Source organism: Sardina pilchardus, chromosome 5, assembly GCF_963854185.1.
Source record: "Sardina pilchardus chromosome 5, fSarPil1.1, whole genome shotgun sequence".
Taxonomy (NCBI): domain Eukaryota; kingdom Metazoa; phylum Chordata; class Actinopteri; order Clupeiformes; family Clupeidae; genus Sardina; species Sardina pilchardus.
The window spans coordinates 32,948,637-32,975,278 of NC_084998.1; the positions used below are offsets into that span (position 1 = coordinate 32,948,637).

Sequence of the window (26,642 nt, forward strand, 5' to 3'; positions counted from 1 at the left end):
CGTTCTTTCATATTAAACTATGTTATTCGCTTAACTAAGACGAGTTGATACATACCTCTCACGTTTCAATGCGTGCACCCACTGGCTCTGGCACGCGGCGCTACTTTGATAGCACTTAGCTAGCTCAGTTCACTCATTAGGATCCAAACAGAGATGAAGTTAGAAGCGACCAAACACCTCCATGTTTTCCCTATTAAAATACAGTTACACGAGAAGTCACACGACCAATTATGGTGAAACAAAATAAAACGTGGTGCATTTCTAAGCAGGTAAGAAGGATAATTATATTGTGTGGCGGAATAACATTGGGAGCACTTAGACTTGGCACAGTAATATCCTCACTCCAAAGTGAAACGGAAAGTGCAAGAGTGATGATATTACTCCGCCACACAACATAGCTATCCTCTTACCCGCTTAGAAATATCAGGGAATAACATAGTTTAATATGGAAAAAAAAAAAAACGGTAAAGTGTTCCTTTAATAAGGCATACAAAAACCACAATCATGTTACTATTTACCAAGGTAGGCCTGATTGAATTAAGAGATGTCTTTCACAATGCAGAGCGAGATTATCATGAATCTTTATTTAAAAATGTTTAATTGGTTCACTCAAAGAAACATACTATTGGAATGCAGACATGTGACTCACTCACACTCTCTTCAACCAAATACAGGACGAGTAGGCAATGACAGGGAAACACAGGGATGAGAAAGTGCAACGGTGAGCTAAAATCACGGACAAGACTGACTTCCTGTGGATCAAATCATAGAGATACTGTGTGGAATGGCATTGGTTTGGTTTGCATCAAAAGGTGTGATAAAGTACTGTAGGACATAAGAGACATTCCTGTACAGTCGATCATTCTGTCAACAATTACTTTCATGCAGTAGGTAAATGCAACACCTCGGATTCTATTGATTCCTGCTTGGCTCCATCACAGAGAACCATGGCAACATAATCATAACAATAATAATTCCTTCCTCCATCTCTCTTAGAAGGCAGGGTCACACTGTATTGAAGTAACTTTCAAGACAATGTACTTACGTAGTTTAAGTAATAAAGAGTTTTCATACAATGTTTATCTTGCAAGTCCATGCAGTTCAAAAATACTAACCTCAATCCCGCATTAACCATTAAGAGTACAATTAACTTATTAATTACTTAACTATTCAGTACATCCTACTGAAGGCTACCAAAATCAAGTGTGTCCAAAAGCTGGTTTAATCACATTCGTCATCGTCGCTGTCGCTATCGCTGTCTTTCGCCTTCTCTGGCTTCTGAGGTAGGGGGACCACCGGTGGAAGATCAAGTCGTGCCCAGGACATGGGTTCGGCCTTCTTCATGGCAATCTCAATCTTCGCAGCCATCATGTTCACAGAGCTTTTGCTAACATCAATGACCTGAGCCAGTGAAGACCGGAATAAGTAAATACTTTACAGAATAGGCATTTGCCCCGATATGACTGAATAGCATCTTTTAAAAAGAGAAAGAATGTTCTTACCCCCCAAAGACTGATCTTCTGCTCAAACTCCTTATCGCCCTCAAATATGACATGAATATTGACCTGCAATGACAATAATCTTCAGTCGTAACACAGCACACTATAGACTTGCACTATGAGCCACACCAATGGGTATGAATACTTACATTAAAAGTTAAAATTACATTAAAAGTTACATTAAAAAAGGTCACTAAAACATCACAGTTTACTTGTAAATGATCAGACAGGTCAGATCAGGTCCCTGGTTGTGTTAGTATCATTACAAAGTCAACTTATTTGCCCATCAAAGGATCCAAATATACAGTATGCATCTAGATTAAAGCCAAACAAAACAAATGCCTACTGGCAGCCATTTTGCGGGCAAACTCTTACCGTAGTGCTGTTACCCTCCACATAGCTCAGTTCGGGGATGGAGTTTTTGGCATAGACGGAAATCATGACCTGTCCTCCAGTCTGATGCCAATCAAACCTACACGGCACCACCTTCTTATCCTGAGATGAAAAACATCATACATCCAATCAGTGCAATCAGCAGTACTGGAGGTGGGCAATGTTCATGAAGAGTAAAACAACAACAACAGAAGTGGAAAACAGTAAAAACATTCTGATGCCATGTGCAGTTTTCCTGGTCATGAAACCGTTTTCCTTGCCAAGTGCTTTTAGATGTAATAGTGCGGAGAGCCTTCACACCCGTTGACAACGGTGTTTCCAACTAGTATTGCGCAAATGATGGGCAAAGCCAAAGTGCAAAGTCCAGTATTGAGTAAAGTGTCTTGTGTGGTGTGGTGAAGGTTAATGCTCCAGTTCTTGCTAATAGTATTCAATTACCAAAAACAAATCCCAAGTTAGATTACTTTAGTTAAGGCTTTAGACCAGGGGTACTCAATTAGAAACTCAAAAGGTCCACTTCCCAAATTTGTAATCTTTCCAGGGTCCGGAACAGTGCATTTCCAAAATTAGAAAAAAGTAGGCTAAATAAAAAGGCAGTAGCCTAAATAAAAGGTTTGTGGATAATTCTGCTCGAAGTGAACATGCTTTGTTTCATAATGACGTTTCAAGTTTCCACTTTTGACAAGTGCAACTGTTTTCATCAGGGTTTGTTTGTTACCTCCATCAATTAAGAAGGTTATGTTTTCATCAGGGTTTGTCGTGTCTGTCTGTTTGTTAGCAAGACAACTTGTTTCTTAAGGAAGAAACAATTACATTTTGAGAGTGATCAGGATCACCATTTGGAATCCAGGAGGCGCTTGGCGAAGGTCTGCGCTCTTGGAGTGCTAGTTAGAGATTACAGTAAACACATTGGTTTCGTTTGTGCTCCCCGCAGGCAGCAATGCATATTTGCCAGTCCTGACGTCGGCTAGCTCTGTCTGAACTCACGATTTTCGGAATCCAACTTTCGCTTTTTGTCAATTTTGGAGCATGCCGTGATATTTGCTTGGCTTGCTAAAGAAACAAATACCGCTCGTAAATCGTTCTTGTAGGCTTACGCTAGCTTTCTGATGATGTCCTGTGGGTGAGCCCAATGGAACGGACCGATAGGCCACTCGCAGACCAGGCGCTCGCAGCTACAAGAGTTGTCATAGTGATGTAGGTTATTCAACCACTGATAGGACATTAGGATTGGGCGCGAGCTACAGTAGATGAGTGATCGGAAACACAGGGTCGCTTGGATCACTATGAAAAAAAAAAAAAATGAATAAAATCTCGATTTTTGCTCGGTCCGGATGTCACTACGTTTGGGTCCGGATCCGGACCGGAGTCCGCCTATTGAGTACCCCTGCTTTAGACTATGCGGTCTGTCCATCATTTAAATCAGAGTCCATCAGATCGGTCATACAGATCTTTCAATGGTTTTGTTTTCTGGAAGTGAGGTATGCACCCTACCATTCAAATGTTTGGAATTACGTAGGAATGTCCTTGTCTTCATCATTAATGTTGTAAATGACTGTGATAGAAAGAAATGCCTGGTCTTTAATGTAATATCTACATAAGTATACAGATGCCCATTATCAGCAACCATTCATCCAATGTTTTAAAGGCACACTTTGTTTACTAATCTGATATCATTTCAAAACACTAACTGAAAAAACATTGGAGAACCCTTTTGCAATTATGCAAGCACATAATGTAATCTGAAAACTGCTAGCCCTGAATAATAAAAAAAGAAACAATGCAACTGGTCTCAGCTGGTATTCTGTCTACAATGGAGTGGAATGGTATTCTAAGTGACTCCAAACTTTTGAACAGTAGCGTGCATGAAATAATGCAACATACCCCACAAAAAAACAAAAGAACACTAAGAGATGCACAATCATTCGATCATTATGGTATATTTAAAAAGCACAATTTGACCTTCAACCTAAAAGTACTTACACCATCCTTCTTCTTCCACAGATGGTTGCCCTTGGCGCAGCCCTCTTGTGAGAGGAAGGTGTTAAAATCGGACGTTTTCCTCTTGCAGCAGCTCCAGTACTTCATCCTGAAACAATGGAAACAAACAACAAAACATGAAAACAAAAAACAAAACATTTAAACAAACACACAAACAAACAAACACATTCAACAGAGAGGAAGGGAAAACTGCAGACACACCACCCGGCCCCTTCTCACGTCTCCAAGGCAATAATTATACATTCTGAGCACATCGTCCAGGCTTATTGGTATGACAGTCATTCAGCTACACACTCAGCCACGTTAATGGAAGCAGAGCCATTCATATTTTTACCCATTCATCCTCGACTGTAGTCATGGCCTGTCTTAAAGGGCCAGGATCACAGTTTTTCTTTTCTTTTCTTTTCTTAAACCTCTCTGAAGATCAATTCATACGGACACCCCTGATGTTTCTGACATTTTGTCACCTGAGAATTAGCAAGGTCTATTTTACTTTGGAGAAAAATACGATTGAAGATCCAGAATCAAATACCCACCATTCTAAGACATTTCTTTACATCCGGAAGCAAATACCCATCATCTTAATAGCCAACCATTCATTTTCTCGTATTTCAGGTATGGATTACAAATGCCCAGAGCCGTTTATAGGGTGCTAAGGATGTCTACCAAAAGCGTTTGAAGAGTGTTTTCATACTTCAAAATAACATTTGATAAATGAACCTTACATTTTTCAGTAGTGATAGATGTGTAGATTTGAACAAAAGCTGGTTTGGTTCTTAACCAAAATACACAAGCTTCGGTGTGTTGCTTAGACGTAGTCATCGTCTTGCTGTCCCCCCTGTTCTGCTATTGGTTCCCTAGCGGGGGTGAAAATGAGGTCTATGGTTTCCAGGCTGTCTAGCAGCGTGAATGAAACCGCGCTTAAGGCAGCATGAGTACACCCAGGCTACCATCTTAAGACATTTCTTTAAATACACAATCAAATAATACCATCCTAAGACATTTCCTTGAATCCAGAATCAAATACCCACCCTCCTAGACATTTATTTTCATTTGATTAATGTTGTATTCTTTTTTTCTAAACAATACATTATTTTGAATCACCTTATTTTGCATTGTTTGGTGCAAAAAAAAGAAAACCCCCAAATTATACCCAAAATGAGTCTGGAGAATTAATAGACACCCCTATGTTTACAGCTCTACATTATCTAGACATAATGTCATATGGACACCCCTATGTTTACAGCTCTATCTAGACATAATGTCATATGGACACCCCTATGTTTACGGCTCTATACTTTTCTCTACACCAGTACAAGTATCAATTCATCTCTTACCCTTCGTGAAAGATGGGGAATCCGGCATGATACATGCACACTTCCTCATTACTCTCCGCTCCATTATAGACCTGAAGAGGCAATACAGAAACCAGAGGATCCATTCATATCTGACATTGCTTATCTGGAATCAGTAAATGTAATCTAGAGCAAGCGCTTGATGCAGAGCACAGCAGCACAGTACCTTAGCGCAGCCTCCGTTCTTACAAATGGTTCCAACCTTAACTTCGTCTCCATCCTCATCTAAGCAAATTAGCAATTCATAAAACATAACAATTAAATGAATGTGGTGTTATGTACACGGTATAAGCAATTATTTAATACCAGTGGTTTTATGCACACAGTGAAGTTAAATATATTGTTCACAATGCACAGTGATGAATGATAAAAAGTGGCAAATATTTCACCTTTTTTCTCTTCCTCATTTTCCGAGGACAGTTTGAGTTTCTCCAGGGACTGCTTCAGCGACAAGGAGACCTTCTGCTGCAGTCTAACCAGGGGCTCGTCACCACTTAAGAGATTTCACCACAAGCAAACAGACATACAGGCAAAGAATAACATAAACATTTATTAGCTTGTATTATAGAAAAATACTAACGGTCTTTCCAATCTGTGCTAGTGAAGATTAACACATTTTCTCAGGCATGAATGAATGAAAATAATTGCAATTTTCTCCCATGTTAGTTTAGAGTGCACTGGCAAAATTACAACAACATATTGTCTCAACATTTACACTACTAAAGAACTCTGAAACACTGGCGGCACATTGTTAAGAACACATTAAAAGCACAGCCCTCGATTGGAAAGGTTGGTGATGTTTTAGCTCACCAGACCATTGAATACACCTCTTCCCTTTGCACTCCAACACTGGAGCTCTAGCTCCCCTTGTTGTTGATAGCCTAGAATAGCATATGGCTCCATATGTCCACTTATTCATTTCCCATTTACAGAGTCAGGGTTTTGCAAAAACTCGCCCAAAGAGCAGACAAATGAGATCTCGGCTTTGTCCCACCTATTTGTGCTGATATAATGTAACATCAGCGTAACATTCTGACCAGTGTCTGGTATTTCACCTCCTCAGATATAGCCTTCCTCTCAAGTTAAGCTTAAGTACTTTTTTGCAATTCTTTAGGATTCAGGAGAAACAGGTGAGAAGTCAGTCAAATAAATGTTTATGTATTGCTATGAGTTAAAGACAAGACTGTTCTACACAGTGATATTTTGATATGGGGCGGTCAACAGCAAGGAGAATTCTAGAAAATGTATAGTATAGTATAAAAGTATGGTGTATTGCAGGGGTCTCCAACTTTTTTTCCTCCGATAGTTACTTTAACAAAATGGACATGGCTGAGAGCTGTTATGTTAGTAGAAATATGCCATATATTCACATAGCTGATCTCTACCCAAAACCACTGGACAAGATTTGTATGCTTTTTAAAGGTTCCTTTTCAATGAATTTACCTTCTCTCTTTGTAGACTGAGAGTTTCATAGGAATTTTAACATGTTTCCCAAGTGACTGGGTTATCAGATTTATAAACATCTTCCTCAGCCCTTGTGGAAAGCGACTAGAAACAGGCCAGGAGCTACTGGTAGTTTGTGAACTACCTCTGGTGTATTGTCATCAGGGACTTGGACTTGTGTGACGCTAACTTCTGAGTTCTTACCTTGGTCGCTGAATAGTGTGTAGAGGTTTAGGGGCTTGTATAAGGCACTCAAATTTCTTTTCATTGCCTTCTTTTTCCTCAGGTTTCACCGGCTCAGGGGGTTTCTCCTTGTTGTGTGGTCCCTTTGTGCAACCCTTGAAAGAGCATCCAAACAAATAGTCTATTACTTTGGCAAGTTCAACAACCATGATGACGAACATGTTCAGAGTTTCTCTAGAGGACACCAAAGTGGTTGCTATTACTTCTTGGAAATGGTATCGACTAACAAACTACGACTAGATTATTACTGGACAATCTAATAGGCCTACATATCAGATGGACAGGCAGGAATTTAGCTCTCTTACAACAATGCTGAGGAAATCCGAAAAGTCTGTTGTTCGTCGTTTGCAACATGACCAACCCTACAAGTAAAAAAAAGAGTATACATCAGTTATCTGAATAAGCATGATGGCAAATACGTTTCCAGAAATAATCAAAGTTTTGATTTACCTTCAGTGCATCATGGAAAACTGGTACACCAGGATGGTATATACATCCATCTAAGGAGACATAAGTAAGCTTAGCATATTTGACCTTACCAGGAGGAAGAAGCAGCAGCGCTCTCACACTATTGATACACCACCAGATCAAAAAGCATGACACAATTACAGTATACATTGAACACAGAACTAAATAAAAGTAACGTTGTGTAGACTATCACTGACATATCCTAGACGGTGGAACGTAAGGGGACAGCGTGGTGCCTTGCCTTACGCTAAAGTTGCCCTCGCCAGTGTTTGGCAACTAACGTTAGCTACAGCTAAACGAAAACTCTTCAATCAGAAAATAATAGCCCATTTAAACGCTAAAGTTTATTTTGAAACGGTAACCGATTATTGCTTCAAGTAGAGCTAGTTAGCTTACTCAACTGAAATGCATGGGCTGTTGAGCTAATAGTTATGATTCGCATCACGCGTTTTACAAACCAGGGTTAGCTATATAAAATAAGGCGTATTTTCGTCTTTTACCGTCGGGGTTGCTCTCCGTATCAAAGCGCTGGCCACATCCCTTATTATAACAAAGGACAGACATGGCAAAAATCAAACTGTATCCTGAGATACAGCTAACTTCAGGTACAGTAAAAGACAGTCACTTCTCTGAACATATCAGGAAGTCATCAGGATGCTCAAAGCTTTGCGCACTTGGGTAATCTCGAGCTCTCTGGAAAAATCGCGAAGCTTCCGAAATGTGCTTCGTGCATTTCCGGTATAAATCGAAATTATCAGCAGTTCTCTGCTTGGCCACTGTGGTGCGTGCTAGGTTCAGAAACAGTCCAATCCGCACGCAACAGCCCGGATATTTACACAATCTCAGTTAGAATCATCACTTAGGACAGGCTACGATATTGTGAATAACAAATTATAGGCTGCATATTGTAGGCCTACCCTACTTACATTACTGTGGAAAACTGTTAGGCACAAATTCGATCTTTATGTTTTAGCAATGCATGCTATATGTTTATTTTGCATTGTTTCATCAGAACATAGGCCTAGACAGAATATAAAGAAAAACACCAACAAATGTTCTACATGTTTAGCTCAGGCTCTAGTCTTTTGCATATGACTGGTTGTTTTGCAGCGTTATAAATGATCTCACATGTGAGAACCTGATACCGTTTGGTACTGGCACTGGTTCTGGCGCTGACATGTTCAGAAGTGTGAAGGAGATGGCCACACTTAGACAGGTCAAAGATCTCACTGAAAATCTACCGCTAAAAGAGTTCATTGCTCACCTAAAGTGGAAAATGTGTGGCCAAAGATTTATATTCAAAGAGCTTTGATTTCCCATCTGTAAATACATTGCAGAGATCGCTGTAGACTCATGTTTCGGGTGGCGCGTCTACTTTGTGCCATGCCAAAATGTATACAGAAGCCTACATATGTCCTGTGCTCTCTGGTAATAATCATATCAAGAGTGAGAGTGAGAAACAAGCAATATATGGCCCTTGCATTACTGAAGCAAACATGCAGAGGGCCCAAGACATTTGCACAGTAATACATAATATAACATAATATAATATAATAAAGTATATACAATGGGGAGCACATTTGATACCATGTTAAAGTTGCCTAGAAAGAGGAATATAAAATCATCATTTGACAATTTGATCTCCATGCCGCTAAGGACACCAATTTTCTTTGTGATTGAAGAATGTATCGTAAATAAATAAATGTTCTTCCTTAAATGCTAGGAAGCATAAGTATTTTAACCGATATGTTAAATTCCCACAGGAGGATTTTTTTTAATATGTTTTTATTTTTAAAGGCCAGCTGTTTCATGGATCCAGGATATTATGCGTCCTGATAAAGTTCCCTTGGCTTTTGGAATTAGAATAGCCTCACATCATCGCATACCCTTCACCATAGAGAACATATGCTCCCCACTGTACTGTATGTGAAATTCTTAACAATCATATTGTTGCTGTGATGTTTGCTGTGTGTGACAATTTTTATATAGCTTAGAAACCATGCAACATTGCTTAGAGTACCTTTAATGTATGATCTACAGCAGTGAAAGAACAAATTTTTTCTAAAAAGAACATGACAGTTTTCATTGTCTAGTTTTCTGGTTTTCACTGTTTAGTTTGCACAGTTCACTACAGTTGTTCCACTTGTGCTCTTTCTGAAATGTAGGCTACACATCCACGTTAAGAACAAATAATAAAAAAACGAACTTAAAAAAATGATCAATAAGACATGAAATTAACAAGAGATGCAATTAAATGAAATGATGACCTTTTGCCTCTTTTGTCATGAATCTGCAAAAATCCATGGGTTCGCCATTATAACCAATAAGCTATCTTCTCTGTTTTTTTTAGAAGCCTAAGCAAGTAGGCTACGTAACTTTTTCGTTATCTCATTAGGCTTGGAATGAAAGTAATGGCTCATCGGAAGCGTAAAGGTCCATGACAGTGTGGTACCATGGACAGCAACGACAGCAACTACGTCACATGGTAGGCTACTATCGTGCAGAGCTGTGCACGCGCGAATTCCTGCAGCTGGTCAATGATGCTGAGTGCGCGCGCAACTGGATAGAGTTTTCTGAAGTCCCGATTCAGAGGGTCACGGTGCATTTTTGTACATTTTCCCCCACCCAAAGGTAAGGCCTTTATACTTTCAACGCGTTCGTCATGATTACTTGGTGTAGGCAAATCGAGTTTACTGGGGGAATTCAGTGAAATTCACTGAAATTCACTGATTCGCTAAAGAAGTTCTCACCCGGTAGTTCTGAGGCTACTGATTAGCTTATTGCATGTGTCAAGTCACAGTTACACTAGCTGGATATTATAGGCTATTTAATAGCTAATGATACTTAACTTTATATTTAAAGAACCAACCAAAATCGAAAGAGCAGGCAAAATGAAATATGAAGTTTCCTTGATGGTCTGGTTTTTGGAGATTGGACTGTCCGGTTTATGTTCATGAATGCAGATGCGCCGCCAGATCAGTAGGCTAGTTGGACTTCAATCTGAAAAAAAACCCTAGTTTGTTCATGATGGGGTATGACGTGAGGCCGTTAGAAGTAGCATAATTGAGATGAGAGACGAGTGGAAAGTTTGTTATGAAGTTTGTAGACCTCTGATAAAGTGAGACTTAATTTGGTACATGAACATCATTTTGAAATGTAGAGGGGAACAGACTAGTGCCTTCAAAGGGTGATGTGATTTCATATGGTTGAATTACTAGCGTAGCTTACTAAACATTTCATTATTGCACTAGTGTGTGAGAAGCCCATAAGGCTAAGCAGTAAATCAATCGTTTCAGTAGCCTACTATCCTCTTTGATTCAATAAAATGCTGGTTAACAACACTCAATCCTAAAACTCTAGGCTGCACCCAAATAAATCTACTCTCCAAAATTATTTGTCGGTATCCCATACTTTACCATATCATATTCACAGAATACTCCCTTGAATACGCAACCAGTTCAGTTCTGTAATCTTTTTCATAGAAGTGTTTTTACATATCAGTTGCATTTACATTTACAGTTACATTAACATACATTACATTTATTTTTATTTGAAAAGTAGTTTGTAGTTCAAATGTACCATTGTAATTAGCCAAATCATGGCTTGTTACTTGAAACTATGTTTTTACTTTCACCTTTGTACAGCCAAATTAATTAGGTGAATACCCTACAGTGTATCTGTGCACAATAATTTGCAAAATAATGTCAAAGAAGTATTGAACCTACATTTTAATGAATGTTGGACCTACTACATACCTACAATGTTGAATGTCCTTGGGATCAGCTGCAACATTTGATTTTGTCTTTTCAAATATAAATTGTACATTAAGTATATTATCATATTCATGTAACAGCAGTGTGGGTGCATAACGGTTGGTTTAATGTATACAAATGTTGTCTGTCCAGTTTGTACAGTTTGTCTGTACCGTTTCTGAGAAATGGAAGGAAATGCAAAAAGTGTTGCAACCATCCCCACTCTTCACAGAAGTCAATTATTACAGGCTCAGTTTCCCCAGTGCAACTCGGGGTTAAGTGCTTTGCTCAACTTTGCTGGCAACAGCATGCTAGCGCACCTCCCTTAATGTGTAATGTGCTAATATCAAATGTGCCATGTCCATTTGCTGACCACTGCCCACATATCTGTTTCAGGGTGATCAGATGATGGCATGGCTTTAAAGAGAGGTCCAGGGGCCGGCATGAGGGGTCACCTCCCCTGCCTGGGCCTAGTGCTGCTCCATCTCCTCCAGAGCTGGGGCCAGTTGCTGCAGTCGAGGACGCCCCCGTCCTCCTTCCAGTTCACTGACGGCATCTACAACTCCACCATTTACGAGAACTCCGCCGCCAGGTCGTATGTCCGTAGCGAGGTGAAGATGGGCATCTCCCTGGTGGGTCGGCGCTCCATGGACATCATGTACGCCATCGAGGCAGGCGATGATGAGGGGCTTTTCCAGGCCGAGGATTATATCTTGGGAGACTTCTGCTTCCTCAGGATACGGACTAATGGAGGGAGTGCCGCCATTTTGAATCGTGAAGTCCAGGATAATTACACGCTAAGTGTGAAAGCCACCAGCAAAGGTGGCCTGGAGGCATTCGCTAAAGTGAACGTGCAAGTTCTTGACATGAATGACCTTCGACCTTTATTCTCGCCCACCTCCTACTCTGTAGTTGTTCCCGAGAGTGCCCCTCTGGGTGCTAGTGTTGCCCAGGTGACTGCCACTGACGCCGACACAGGTTCCAATGGAGAGTTCTACTACTTCTTTAAAGAGCGTGTAGAAATATTTGCTGTCCATCCGACCAGTGGCGTTATTTCTCTGATTGCCAGACCTGACGCCAGCTCCCAAAACAGATATGAACTCGACGTCCTGGCTGTTGACAGAGGGATGAAGGTTTATGGAAACAACGGAGTCAGCAGCACGGCCAAAGTAATTATCACAGTGGAACGGGTCAATGAGTTTGCACCAGTTTTGAACGCTGTCGCCCTCACCCCATCTTTGGCAGATAAGGATCCGATATATGCTGTAATCACTGTGGAAGATTTAGATGATGGGCTGAATGGAGACATAGAATGGGTCTCCATCATAGAGGGAGACCCACAGGAACAGTTTGTTATTGATCGATCTGCTGTTGGTAATGAATACAGGGTTAAGATGTCTGAATCGGTAGCCTGGGAAAAATTTCCATACGGTTGCAATCTCACGCTCCAAGCGAAGGATCGAGGTATGCCGCCCAAGTACTCCAATGTGCAGTCTATTCAACTATTGATTGAGAAGCCACAGGCTGTCCCGGTCAGATTTGAAAAAGACATTTACAGTGTAACACTGAATGAGATTTCCCCACCTGGGACCATCGTTGAGACGGTCAGGGTCACGCCTCAGCTGAAAGGCGTGGGCTACAGTTTGACATACACAGCAGAGTCGGATTATTTTATCATTAACAGCCGAACAGGTGTGGTCACCACCGCCAGGAGATTCACCACAATGGTCCAAGATGCGTTTGAGCTTGAGGTGATGGAGACTCGCTCGGAGCTGAAAGTAAAGGTGCAAGTTAGCATACAGGATGCCAATGACAACAGTCCTATCTTCGCCAGGACGTCGTACGATTTGGTCATCAACGAGAGTTTGCCGGTGGGGACTGTGATACAGGTGATATCTGCCACAGATGCTGATGCAGGGGAGAATGGATACTTAACGCACAGTTTGGCCGGCGCCCTGTCATCACCTTTCAGCATTGACCAGAACACAGGTGAGCTGAGGGTAACACAAGATCTCGACTTTGAGACTTCGGCTGAGACGTTCCAATTCGCTGTCAGGGCCTCAGACTGGGGCTCTCCTTACCGACGGGAGAACGAGGTCAATGTCACTGTTCGCCTCCTGAACATCAATGACAATCCACCTCTGTTTGAGCGCACAGAGTGCAAAGGGGTGATTGGACGGGATTTCCCTGTGGGGCAGACGATCATGGCCATGTCAGCTGTAGATGTGGATGAGCTGGAGACGGTCAAGCACAAGATAGTGTCAGGTAATGAGCAAGATTTGTTTAACCTGAACCCAGACTCTGGGATTCTGTCCTTACGCCGGTCACTCATATCAGTTGGAATAGGAAGTGGACAGTTCTCCTTGGTTGTCGTGGCGACAGATGGAGAGCTCTTTTCAGAGACTACCTTTGTGAATATCTCTGTTTCCAGGGGAAGTGCACCATCTAGGAAGTTCAACTGCAAGGACACAGGGGTTGCTCTGATATTAGCCGAGAAACTCCTCAAGAAAGCCAAAGCCATGAATAAGCGCAAAATGGATGACACCTACACAGACATCTTCTCCGTCAACAGACAATCCCCACAATTTGAGACCTTTCCCTCTGATATATTAGTGCGCGAGGACTTACCTACTGGAGCCAGTGTGTTCAAAGTCAAAGCACAAGATGGTGACACAGGCTTTAATGGGCGCATTATGTATGCTATATCTAGTGGCAATGTTGACAGTTGCTTCAACATTGACATCGAAAGTGGTTTAATAACGGTCTATCAACCGTTAGACCGTGAAAAGAATGACCGGTATGTCCTTAATATAACTATATATGATTTAGGTCTTCCTCAGCGAGCCAACTGGAGGCTACTGACTGTAAACATTGAGGATGTGAATGACAACAGTCCTCAGTTCCTACAGGATAGCTACACTGTTAGCATCCCAGAGAACAGAGCCATTGGCAGTGAGGTGATTCAGGTGACGGCCGTGGACAACGACTTAGGTTCAAATGGAGAAATCTTCTACACCTTACTCACCAGTGCCCCTCAGTTTGGCATCAACAGAGAGAGTGGCGCCGTTTACGTCACGGCACAGCTGGACCGGGAGACGGTCTCAGATTTTACTCTGAAGGTGGAAGCGAGAGATAAAGCTGAAGAGGGCAACCAGATGTTCTCCGTCACCACTCTGCGGATCTTTCTAGATGATGTCAACGACTGTGCCCCAGTGTTCATCCCCAGCAGCTACAGCTGCCGGGTGCTAGAGGACCTCCCCATGGGAGCGGTGATCGCCTGGATACAGATGCAGGACCGCGACCTGGGCCCGGGAGGGTCCGTCACGTATTCCCTGACCAACGACTTCTCGGGGACGTTCGAGGTTCACCCCGAGAGCGGGGCAGTCAGGGTAGCCAAAGACCTGGATTACGAGACTCAACAGTTCTACAACCTCACAGTGCTGGCAGAGGATGGTGGCTCGCCAGATAAGCTCCAGTCTGTGTCTTATGTCGAGGTGGAGGTGGTGGACGTGAACGAGAACTTGTTCGAGCCTTACTTCACAGACTTCGTCCTCCGGGGGTTTGTGAAGGAGAACTCACGCCTCGGCACGAGCGTCATGCAGGTGTCTGCCCGGGACGATGACAAGGGTCGAGATGGAGTCGTCCGATATGCCGTAAAAGCAGGAAGTGGCCTCGGAAGATTTTCCATCGATGAGGAAACAGGTTGGTTTACTCTCAGTACTAAGGTGACACAAATCATTTGAACACAATGTATTCCTCTAGAATACCAAGCCTGTTTATTACAGTCTCTACACTCTTAAAACAAATGTGTTAAAAATAACCCAATTTGTGTTGTGTTTTGAACACATCTCTATGCCCAGATAGGGACAACACAGTTTGTGTTGTTTCGAACACTTTCATTTTGTAGTGTAGTGTACAAAAAATTTTGATTAGAAAAAACTGAAACACTAAATGCCAAGCTTAACCATGAAATTCAGAACTGGCCTTGTAGAAGCCTATGTGAATTTGAATGACCTCACATGCCTTAGATGAGTAAAGTGCCAATTCTGATCGTCCTTAATTGACACTGTACCGTGGTTAGATAGTGTGTGTGGGAACACACTGGTTTGAGGTTAAGCGGATTTGAGGTTAAATGAAACTGGGAATAGAATCCACTCTTTGGTTTTACCTCAGTGGTTTCTTGTTATTTTCTTCATCTCATATTGCACCACACAGGCTCAGACTTCTCCAGTCCTGTTCTTGATGAGATTCTACCAAAAACACTGCAGAAAATTACATTTTTAGCTTTATGTCTCCGCTTAACCACCACACGCCACTATTTAAGGTTAATCAGTATTGACCAGGAGAGCAGATAGGGTGGCCGTGACCTCCACTGCGGTGGAGCAGTCACATGTCTACTAATTAGGTTGGGCCAACTAATCACCCTTGTGTTGAAACCATCCCTGAGTGACGGAGCGCAGTGTAGCTGGTTGTGTCAGGGCGTCCAGATTGACATTGATTTTCCATGGAGAATCAAATGCACTAGCAACAGCAGCAGCAGCAGCAGCCACAGGCGAGGGGTTGGGGGAGGCCCAGGAGAGACAGGCAGTTTCATTTTCATCTTTTTAGTCCATTTTTACCAATGGAAAAAAACAACGTTGTTATGACCTGAGCAGAGTGTCTTTGATTTTCATTGGAGTTAGCGCTGTGACGGATAACTCATATTTGGTTGATGTTTATTAGAGGGGAAGGGTTTGAGTCGGGGCTATGACAGATACCTCATTTTTAGTTTATGTTCATTAGAGGAGAGGGGTTTGAGTCGGGGCTATGACAGATACCTCGTTTTTAGTTTATGTTCATTAGAGGAGAAGGGTTTGAGTCGGGGCTGGGATTCATATGCTTCATATTTGGTTGATGTTTATGTTTATGGCAGCCAAGGCAAGGCATGTTGATTTATAGCTCATTTCTTTCCCAGGAGGAATTCAATGGGCTTTACATAAACCTTAATCCATAAACCTTGTCAGGATACAGTAGGTCCTAGGAGTACAGGCATATCACTTTCAAGCCCATACAGCTGACACACATATCATTTGTTGCTCTCTGCTGTGTATCCCATCAAACTACATCAAGGAAGGAACAATTGCTTTTGAAAGTCTCAGGAGAATTGGGCCTTCTTGTGAAGTGCATAGAACTCTTTCTATTGTAGTTGCTTTGTATTTTCGAGGAACTAAAAAGACTATTTATGGATTGTCATGTACAGTATATTGCATCCAGCAGACACGTATAAGCCTGTATATCTTTGCTACATAGTAATTAGTGATAGTAATCAGTTATTACTGGCCTATTACATTCAGATAGGCTATATGAAAAAAATGGAATCTATAGTGATATAATAAATATACAGTACTGTTCATTCAGTCTCTCATTTGCAGAAAATGGTAGCTCCAAACTACTCCTTAAATATGATCGCTGTTCCCTGGAAGGTTTTCTAAGTCTCTTGTGTTTGATGCTCCACGCTAGCTGTTTGAAGTAAGGCTTTGAGGTGAGGACTTTGGGTCTGTCTGGAAGGCAGAGGGGGAATATGAAGCTGTCACGGGTTGTCCAGGTTTCATGTAACTCTTACAGGCTTTGATGCATTCACATTGTTTCTCTATGATGTTTGGGCTGAGCCACAATCTACTGTTGAAAGAGAGAATTGTATTCTTAGTTTTAGCCTGCTGTTACTTTGTTGCATTTCTTTACCATTGTTTTTGTTTCCGGTACTTGCTGAATTATGTTGAATCTCAAATCTTTAATTGCTTACAATTGCAGTCACCACCAATAGTGTAAGCTGATTTTTCTTATTGGATTCTGATCTGAGGGCATTGATAACCTGTATATGTTTTCAAACAATTGTGGAAGTTTTTTAATTTAGGTTTTGGTACACTTGCCATGCTTTTTAGCTCTTTATACAAATTATATTTCATTATACCTACAACCACATTATTCAAGCGCTTTTAGTTTTTCGTTGTTACCAGGAACAGTCTGTTCCTCTCTTGAGAGTTTAATTTTTTTGTTTCTTGTCTTTCTGTGTGCTGCCCTCCTGCCTTATACCCTGAGGAGAGGCTTTCTGGAGTACTCCACTCACGTGCAGGCCTGCCGATCGACAGCGCTGAGCAGAACAGCTCCGCGCAGCACATCACAGCACACCCATGCCATGTCTCCCCCATGGCAGAAGTAGGTCACCCAGTCAGCAAACTAACTCTCACCCTCCCAGTGGCGCCGCTCGTGTTCACAGAGAGTATTATGAGGGTGAGGGAGCGCCGCTCAGGGTGTCTGATCAGGACGGGGAGGTGGTCGCCATGGTCACGGAGATGTGCGGACTGCGGATGCGGCACTTCAGTCAGGAGTGATTAGCGGTGTGCCGTGATGAAGACCTGAAGGTCGGCTACTGGTGTAACCCCAGACTGGGTCACTGCTGCTGATGCTGGTTTTTTTTTTAGTCTTTTTTTTTTGTCACAGCTCTGAGGGCCCCCTTGGGTGACTGCACCCTTAAGTCCGACAGATTCGCTGTGAATTCAGCCGAGTGATGGGTTGGCACGGCAACCAGGGTGTCAGATGGCTTGCCCCCATGTGCCATCCAATGAAATTTTAATTTGGTATTCATTTGAGAGTTTGTCCCAGAGACAGAAAGTACACATAAAAATGCCTCTCTGTGGGACCGTTGGACCAACTCAGATCATAAGACATCTGAAACACTGTTCTTTTACAATCAACAATTACTGTAAACTTGAGTGCATTTTTAGGAGAATACGTAAAAACAGCAACTTCATACAGGGCTTAGTGTTCAGGCGTGCACTTGGTGGTGTAAGATTTGAAAATAAGCAATAGCTATTTATAGTGACAAAATTTTTTTGATAACTTTGGGCATAGAAATTTTCCCTCCTGTAAGCCCTGTCTATAGCTGGTGTATTGCTGCTGAATGGCCACCGTATGTGAGAAACAAATCTCCACAAATCCTTCCTGAAGCATATGCCAGCTTAAACCGAGACCACTCTGATGTGCTTCCAGTGTTTAAGGCTAAACTGTGAAGTTTTCAAGCAGTCACACTTCACTGTACCTTTCTACTGTATAGTACATGCTGAAGTAAGTTGGTATGGTTTGGTAAGTTCATTTGTATAGCACATTTTACAGACAAGCGTCACAAAGGACTTCATAGACCGTTTCAAAAGTTCCATTATCAGGGTCATAGTTGTTCCCACAAGGTTTTCATTTTAGCATCCCATATGCTGTCTTGGGTGCATTCATAACTTCAATCTGACACGCTCTGGACGCTCCAAGAGTGTGAGGCTCTGAATAAACGCATGATAATTCCCAACTTATGAATGGCTAAGTGTGCTCGGAGCGCTCGGAGTGCCACTTTACGAACGCATCCCCTATATGCAGTGGAAGTAGTTTGGGAACAAAATGGAACGTTCAGGAATTATTTTTGTTTTTCTTGTTGAAAGGGTCTATAAAGATGAAGTAAGCACACAGAATAGAATACACACTAAAGAAACAGAGCACAGTATAGGCCACAAAGGGGGAAAGGGCAAAGGTGCACAACGTTGATATGTGAGTACTCATTACTGCACTGGTGTGCTTGCAGGCCTCATCTACACAACGGGTACTCTGGACTGTGAGACCCAGGACTCGTACTGGCTGACTGTTTATGCCACTGACAGGGGTGTAGTTCCCCTCTCCACCTCCATCGACGTCTTCATCCAAGTGGAGGACGTCAACGACAACGCTCCGTTGACCTCCGACCCCATCTATCACCCTTACATCCCGGAGAACTCTCCCAAAGACGTGTCCGTCATTCAGATCCAGGCTGAGGACCCTGACGCCACAGCGGTCAGCAGTCGCCTGACCTACAGGATAACGGCGGGGAATCCGCAGAACTTCTTCGCCATTGGTCAGAGCACAGGTGAGAGTTGGCCTTGCAGCTCTTCTTCGTAGAGGAACTGAAAGCTGAGTTTGTGTAATGTAGTGTAAAGTAGTGTACTGTAAGATCATGTAGGCCAGTGGTTCCCTGTGGTAGGATAGCCAAGTGGTGAAGGAGAAATCAGGTCGAGACAGCAGGTTTAAGAGGGCCCACAGTGTTTTTATTTACAACGTGAAAAAATAATCAAAATATAGTCCATGATTCCGATCGGTCACACCCGACGTGAGATGAAAAAGATTGACTAACAAACATTTAACAAAGACGAAAGTTAAGGTCTCTTAATGGCAACATGCCACGATCAAAAAGCAGACCTATACACGCAAGACTCACAGCAGCCTCTTACCGCGCGTCTCGAAACACTTCGAAGACGGCCCCAACACAGGGGAAAGCTAGCATTTAAATGGCCAATCAATTAACTACTTCCGCCAACACCGGCGAAGTCTAAACACCCATAAAAGGGCACACCGCCCCTATCTGGCGGACATAAACATCATTCATAACGTCAACATTTACCATGCACACCCCAAACGCCCATGATCACACATTAAGCAACTTCCTCGCGCGCCAAGGAACGTACCCAACAACATGAACACGGAACAAATACTACAAGACATTGACATTAAACACATCAATAATTAAATAAAACTCAAAAAGTAATAGTGCGATGTGCTGCTGAGGCGGCACATTGTCACATTCCCAAACTGGGGGGCAGGTCCCCCAGGCCTAGAGGATGCAAAGGTACTGCAAGGTAAACAGTGCATTATCTCCCAGAGATAAAAATACTATAGAGGTAGTTTAACAGCAAAATAGCTGATGTAATTATAATAGCAAATGGCAGCTCAATTATCCTGAGCTGACATTTAACTTTGGTAGTGTGTGTGTGTGTGTGTGTGTGTGTGTGTGTGCGTGTGTGTGTGTGTGTGTGTGTGTGTGTATCTAGGTGGCATATGTCTTCTCATTTAATCACAACTCCCTGAGCGAGAGCGCTCGGTTACACATCTGGTGCCACTGAAGCGTTCTTGGGGCTATGTGTATTTGAGTGTGTATGTGTGTGTGTGTATTTGAGTTTGTGTGTGTGTGTGTGTGTGTGTGTGTGTGTGTGTGTGTGTGTGTGTGTGTGTGTGTGTGTGTGTGTGTGTGTGTGTGTGTGTGTATTTTAGTTTGTATGTGTGTGTGTTTATGAGTGAGTATGTGTGTTCTTGGGGCTATGTGTATTTGTGAGTTTGTGTGTGTGTGTGTGTGTGTGTGTGTGTGAGTGTAAATGACACATTATGACCTAGTTGTGGCAGTATGGAAAATTGTGTACCGCCATTTGTTTTTGTGCTCTCAGTAGACAACATCAGAGAGATATGTATGGAAGAAACAATTAACACATACACACATACATTGACATATGTGTAGATTCAGTTGTATGCTAAACTTTTGGTACCCTCATTTTTCTTACTGTTTAAGTATAACAGAGTTGATACAACCTCTAATCACAAGGGACAACACAATCAGACAGGAATTAAAGCAACACTAAAGAGTTTTTTGTACCTTAAAATAATGTTTCCAAAATCATTTCAGTGGTTCATCAACTCGTAACAGGGTGAACGGCACTTCTGCATACGCTTTGCGGCTCTCATATCAGCCATAACCGGGCTGTAAGTTTACCTCACCGGGTAGCGGATCTGTAGTTCGATGGAATTCGTCATACATAATCATACTTTCACAAAATTATGCAACGAACATACTCTACCTTGTCTGTGGACATTGTTATTAACAAATAAACAAATAGCGTGCATGTGACAGAGGAAAAGTGCTTTGGTGTTGCTTTAAGTGACCCTTCAACTGTCCAATAAGCCGTGAATGTAGTAGATTGAGTACAAAACTTGTGTGGCATGTGCTCAGGGGTTCCCCCACTTTTGTACTTAACAGCAAATCAATATATACATACAGCACTTCAGTGGGATTTGACAAGCATGACCATGTGTGGCTGTCTACATCTAGCCTATATCTCTCTTTGCCTATTCATTTTCTCATGGTGTACTGAGATCTATTTGCTTGTCCCTTGTGGTTGTCCTGTCAATTATTTTATGAATTTTATTTAATCTTTACCAAATTAGTGGCAAATGACATATACACTATGAGTAACAAAAGTAACCGGATGGATTTCTGGTCTTCAGTGGAGTCTGAACACAAGTTAAGGGCAAATAGGAGGTGTGTCCTGTCAGCAAATAGAAAATATAAAATACTAGAAAAGCACTCAGGGCCAGATGTACTAACGTTTTTGCACCCATTTCAGGCATAACTCCAATTTAATCGTTTCTTCCTAGGGTCATTCCAGACCTTCCCTGAAAATTTCATCGAAATCCATTCATTACTTTTTGAGTTATCTTGCTAACAAACAGACAAACAAACAAACAAACAAACAAACAGACACCCCGATAAAAACATAACGTCCTTGGCGGAGGTAATAAATGTGAACACTTGTGCACTGCCCACTCACACAGCGGTCCATCTTATTCAGGCATACAACTGCGTGTGCTCTGGTTAATGCTTCCCTTTGCTGTCATTTTAGGACTCATCACCACCACATCCAGGAAGCTGGACCGTGAACAACAGGCCGAACACTTCCTTGAGGTATGGATAATGTCATCTGACTGGCTGTATGTCTTTTGTACAGATCCTTGTGTTATATCTTTTCAACATATAATGATTTTGGAAACTTATGGGGTTGACTTTTTACAATTTAGAATCCCACTGATTGTAAAACAACTTGTACCTCATTCATGTCCAGTGGCAAAATCCAACATGGCCGACAGCTTTGACACCAACAGCTTTGGCCTCAGATTCAAAACTCTCAACCTGATGTTTTATTTTAGTTGCTGAGATATGCCATTTCAATTATGGATAGACATCTGCTAAACAAAATTATTGAATGCAAGTATTTTATGTGTACCACTTTTTAAAATATTACTCTCTCTCAGTGAAACCATAGTCTTTGTTGAGAAATGTTGCACCCTGAGGGAGTGATGTGTAGACTCCATGTTACAGTATTTTCTATAGTCATATTCACACACAAGTCATATTCACACACATCACAGTCAAGTCAATGACTGTGATCAAAAAAAAAAAAACAAGTTTGATTTATTTCATGCTTCACCAGCAAGCATTTGCTTGAATCCCTGTAATTGCCAAAACAAAAATGTATGCAGGTGACTTTGAGTCATATGGAATGTGATCTATAGAAGTGAAATAAACACAAGTTGAAATATTCTATATGAAATGTTTCCAACCCTGTTATTTGCAGCATAACAAGCTCGACTATCTTATCTACAGTTGAAATGTTAGTTTTGTAGGCTAATCCATAATGATATTGGAAAACATTTCTGAAAAGCCAGTGGGAGAGAAACGAATGAGTGACCTGGAGCATGCCTATCTCTCAGTAAAACCAGCATTATCATTTTGGTTTGGTGTAGTTTGTCTAGCCACACTATTGTTTGCATTTAGCAGCATCTTTTCTGGCAGCCTAGTCAGTATATCAGTATTTGTGTGCGTAGTAAATTAGATATGTTCTGCGCTGGACGTAGATATGCCCTCCTGTTTCACAGTCTAGTGAGCAGCCCGGCAGCCGGGCTCGGTAATCAGGCCTTTGTACAGTAGTGTGGGTCAATAGGACAGGCGTGTTTACGTGTGAGCTGGTCAACACGTGGCTAGCGCGAGAGAGGGCTATTGATCTCTTTGTTCCCCCACATGAGTGTCCCATCCCTGGGTGTGACAGCAGAGCCAGAGTGGAAGCTCAAATCTCTACCCGACGGCTCTGAGCTTTGTCCACTGAGCTGCTCACCAAGACCTTCTGACACCGGAAAATGAAACAGCCCCTAATGGGCTCATGGAGGACAGAGCTTTTTAAACAGCGTTCTGCCCAGAAGTCGCATGTTAGGATTGAGTCACACTGCATATGTTTTGTGGTAATCTCTAGGGGCATTGTGGCACATTTGTCCCATTTAGTTCGAACTCTGAACTGTTAATGCACATTTTTTCCATTTCACCTCACCGTCAATACTTCTAGATGTCCTCTAACACCTTGTCCTAACTGGATCCAAGCGAGCGACTGTCAATGTTGCCTGTCTACACTGAATCCGTTAAATATGCCATTGTGTTGCGTCACAGGGTTCTTTATTTCTCATTCAAAATAGCAGAGCAATGCGAGCGACAAAAGGAAAATAGAAACAGGGCGTCCGACAAAAGTTCTCTCAAAAACGTCACGTTGCATTGCGCTGCATCACGCTGCTCGCGTCGCTTCAGTCAGGACACTCCAATTGAAAACAATGTAATTAAACGGATTCTATCACTAATGTTCACTCGCATCGTGTCCAGTTAGGACAAGGTGTAAGGTGAAGATATCATAACAACTGCATTCATGCGTCCTATATTAAAACATGCATTAGCATCTTGATTTTCAAAATCTCTTATTGTCTAGGAATTCCCACATTGAGTCACCACTCCTTGTTATCCTTTCTTAAACAGGAAAATAGATTCATCGCATCCTTAGTGTTCAATTATTGGTGGTGAGTTTGTGCTGAATATGCAGTAAGCATGTGTATCTCCTCTGGAGGATTGAGGTGACTTGCTGCCTGAGAACAGCCCGGCAGACTGAGAACAGTGTGTGAGAACTCATGTGCATTACAAATAGGTACCAAAGCAAGAGAATGCGCGCACATCTATATAGTCCAGGTGCTGGACCAAAAAGACGTGAAAAGAAATGATAAAGGTCTGCACACTGATAGCAGCTCCCAGGTACAATACTATGTGCTAAATAAACCTGGGGGCTGCTGTCAGTGTGCGGACCTTTCTCATTTCTTTTCATTAGAAATAGGTACACATGGTTTTACTGAAGGCTTTTATTTTTATTATTTTTGTTTCATTCTTACCAGTAGTGGTATTTATTAACTAAGACTACATAACTATGTTAAATTGATCATTTTAATGTTAATGTGATGTTTTTTTTTGATGCCAGGTACTGTAAGTCACTATAAACATTAATATCAACATTTTGCTTTGTGCGTACACACTTGAGAGAGAGATAGAAAAGAGAGAGATTAAGGGGGAAGAGAGGGAGAAAGAAAGAGGGAGAGACAGAGAAAAGAGAGAGAGAAAGGGAAAGAGGGAAAGAAAGAGGGCGAGAGAGAGCGAACACCCACAGAGATGTTAAGATGTATTCTTCTACTGCCTCCAAATCCAGCTTAATAAGGAGATCTGTGAGCTCCGTGCGCTGAATGACAATGACTAAATGACACCTAAGGGCATGCTCTTGCTGATTTGGACTGACTCTTGTCTGTGTGCTGGGAAGTTTTTGCAAGCACTGACATTATTAGAGTGAGACCCAGTTTGCTTTTCTGTTCAGACACTGTTTTATTTATTTAGATTCATTGTGTAGTACAGGTATACTGTATCTACTTGGGTCTTGAAGGCATCAGTGCCTTGTTTAGGAGTTGAAATATATACAATACATGTATATATGCTTATGATATACAGTATATTTTATATCTGACTCTAATCATTATAGTGCCTATACATTATGATGTATGATGTGCCCATTTGTGATGTGGATCATTCTGTGTGAAAATTTCTGTTCTGTTCATTCTGTTGTATCTTTCACTTACATACTGTATGCACTTTCACTGTATGTGGTTATGGTTATGGTATCTAGCAGACGCTTTTATCCAGAACAACATACAAATAGCAACACTTAACAGTAAACAATTGAAAAGTTGGTAAAACTATGTTAAGGAGAATAGCTATAATAGATAGCACTATTTGTGTTATGTGTGCTACAGTATGAATGAGTACTGTACACTCTGAGGCCTCTGTTGTTGTTGTCTAGGTGACTGTTATGGATGGGAGTGGGACCTCTCGGCAGGCCACCGTGTGGGTCATCGTCCACATCCAGGACGAGAACGACAACAAGCCCGAGTTCCCCGAGACGGTCTACCGCATCAGCGTCCCGGAGAGGGGACGCAGCAAGCGGGGGGACCCCATCTACCGGGTGTTCGCCTACGACAGAGACGAGGGGGCCAACGCCGACCTGACCTACAGCATCGTCGACGGCAACCAGGACGGCAAGTTCTTCATCGAGGCCAAGACGGCCATGGTGTCGTCCAGGAAGATGGTCACGGCAGGCAGCTATGACATCCTCACGGTAGGGGAGTACACTGGAATGGAGGCGGCAACGCTTTCACTGGTGCCAAAGAGCTGATAGAGCTGAGAAGATTAGTCTATTATTCCAGAGGAAATATGAATAATAAAGGCTGATATTGATTGAAATCAGAATCAAATTAAATCCTCAAAGAAGATGATTATAGAGAACAATCTCTTCATTTGATTGCAAAGCGGGGAGCCAGGCAATCTAAATGAGCATCACTGACGTAGATAATAACATTGACAAAAAAACAGATTCCAAATACAGTACATCATGTTTTCTGTCCTTGCCAGATAAAAGCAACAGACAATGGCAACCCCCAGAAGTTCTCCACCACCCGCCTCCATATTGAATGGATCCGCAAGCCGCTCCCCTCGTCGTCCCCCCTGCTGTTTACGGCTCCTTTCTTCAACTTCAGCATCCCGGAGAACGCCAAGGTGTCCGAGACCGTGGGGACAGTGTCCGTTCACCAGAACACCATACCACTGTGGTTTGATATCTCCGGTGAGTGGCCTCAGATCAGAGGTGCGTTCAAATATGCACGCAAATGTTGGCCAAATTTGAACACGCCTCAAATGTATGTGTCTGAATTACGCTATGGGGGTGCTATAGGGTTGACTAAGAGCTATGTTTTACACTTTGAATGGCATTAAAATTTAACAGTAATTTCTTCACTGTTAAGTTAATAATTGTATTGTATTGTATTGGTTTTATTTGTATGGACAAAGGCGTCTGCCAAATAGCCATAACCATAACCATAATTATCTATATGTTCACAGGTGGTCGCACCTCTCAAGAGATGTTCTACATACCTCAGACCCCGTGTGCTAACTGTTCTATTGAAACAGGTGTGTACAGTATGTATTACCTTGCAACAGGTGTGTATGTATTACCTTGCCTACACTCACTGGACATGAGTTATGACACAAATATATATAATTATTTTTAGGAATTACCAGTATGTATTCATGTTGTTCTGAAATCTGTGCAGTCTTATCATTTAATCTTTCGTTGTTTATATCATTTATATACAGGGAGTTATGATGGCCCGTTTGACATTAAAAGAGGAGTAGGAACCATTGTGATCGCGAGGCCTTTAGACGCAGAGACCCAGTCCCTGTACAACATGACTGTACAGGTTACAGATGGTACCAACACTGCAACAGCTCAGGTAGGACTCTACTCCTGTGTTGTAAAAACAGTAACATTAAAGTTATGCAACTAGATCACTTGCCATTTTAACAGATGACTAGAGGTGGAAAAATTCCATATTCAGAAAGTAAAAGTCCAATCATATATTGGCTCTACCTGTGCATGTAACACAGGTGATCTCAGCAATTAGCAGCAATTAGAATCAGCTGG

The 26,642-nt window shown here is 42.0% G+C and overlaps 2 protein-coding genes across 2 annotated transcripts in view; one reads left to right on the top strand and one right to left on the bottom strand.

The window, feature by feature from the left end:
• Positions 1-565: 565 nt before the first annotated feature.
• On the bottom strand, positions 566-8,067 carry chordc1b (cysteine and histidine-rich domain (CHORD) containing 1b). The gene is made up of 11 exons (XM_062537319.1): positions 7,903-8,067; positions 7,385-7,434; positions 7,240-7,296; positions 6,896-7,029; positions 5,638-5,741; positions 5,415-5,473; positions 5,231-5,301; positions 3,876-3,981; positions 1,875-1,994; positions 1,503-1,565; positions 566-1,401 (listed from the first exon to the last, which is right to left on the bottom strand). The coding sequence occupies exons 1-11, from the start codon at positions 7,964-7,966 to the stop codon at positions 1,222-1,224; spliced, it is 1,008 nt and encodes a 335-aa protein (XP_062393303.1). The 5' UTR covers positions 7,967-8,067; the 3' UTR covers positions 566-1,221.
• Positions 8,068-11,597: 3,530 nt separating this feature from the next.
• The window catches only part of LOC134080915 (protocadherin Fat 3), a 59,478-nt gene continuing 44,433 nt past the window's right edge, over positions 11,598-26,642 (top strand). Inside the window, exons 1-6 of the mRNA XM_062537527.1 lie at positions 11,598-14,856; positions 18,761-19,078; positions 21,657-21,718; positions 24,966-25,280; positions 25,574-25,788; positions 26,319-26,451. Coding sequence (XP_062393511.1) covers positions 11,598-14,856; positions 18,761-19,078; positions 21,657-21,718; positions 24,966-25,280; positions 25,574-25,788; positions 26,319-26,451 — 4,302 coding nt within the window. The remainder of the gene's footprint in view (positions 14,857-18,760; positions 19,079-21,656; positions 21,719-24,965; positions 25,281-25,573; positions 25,789-26,318; positions 26,452-26,642) is intronic.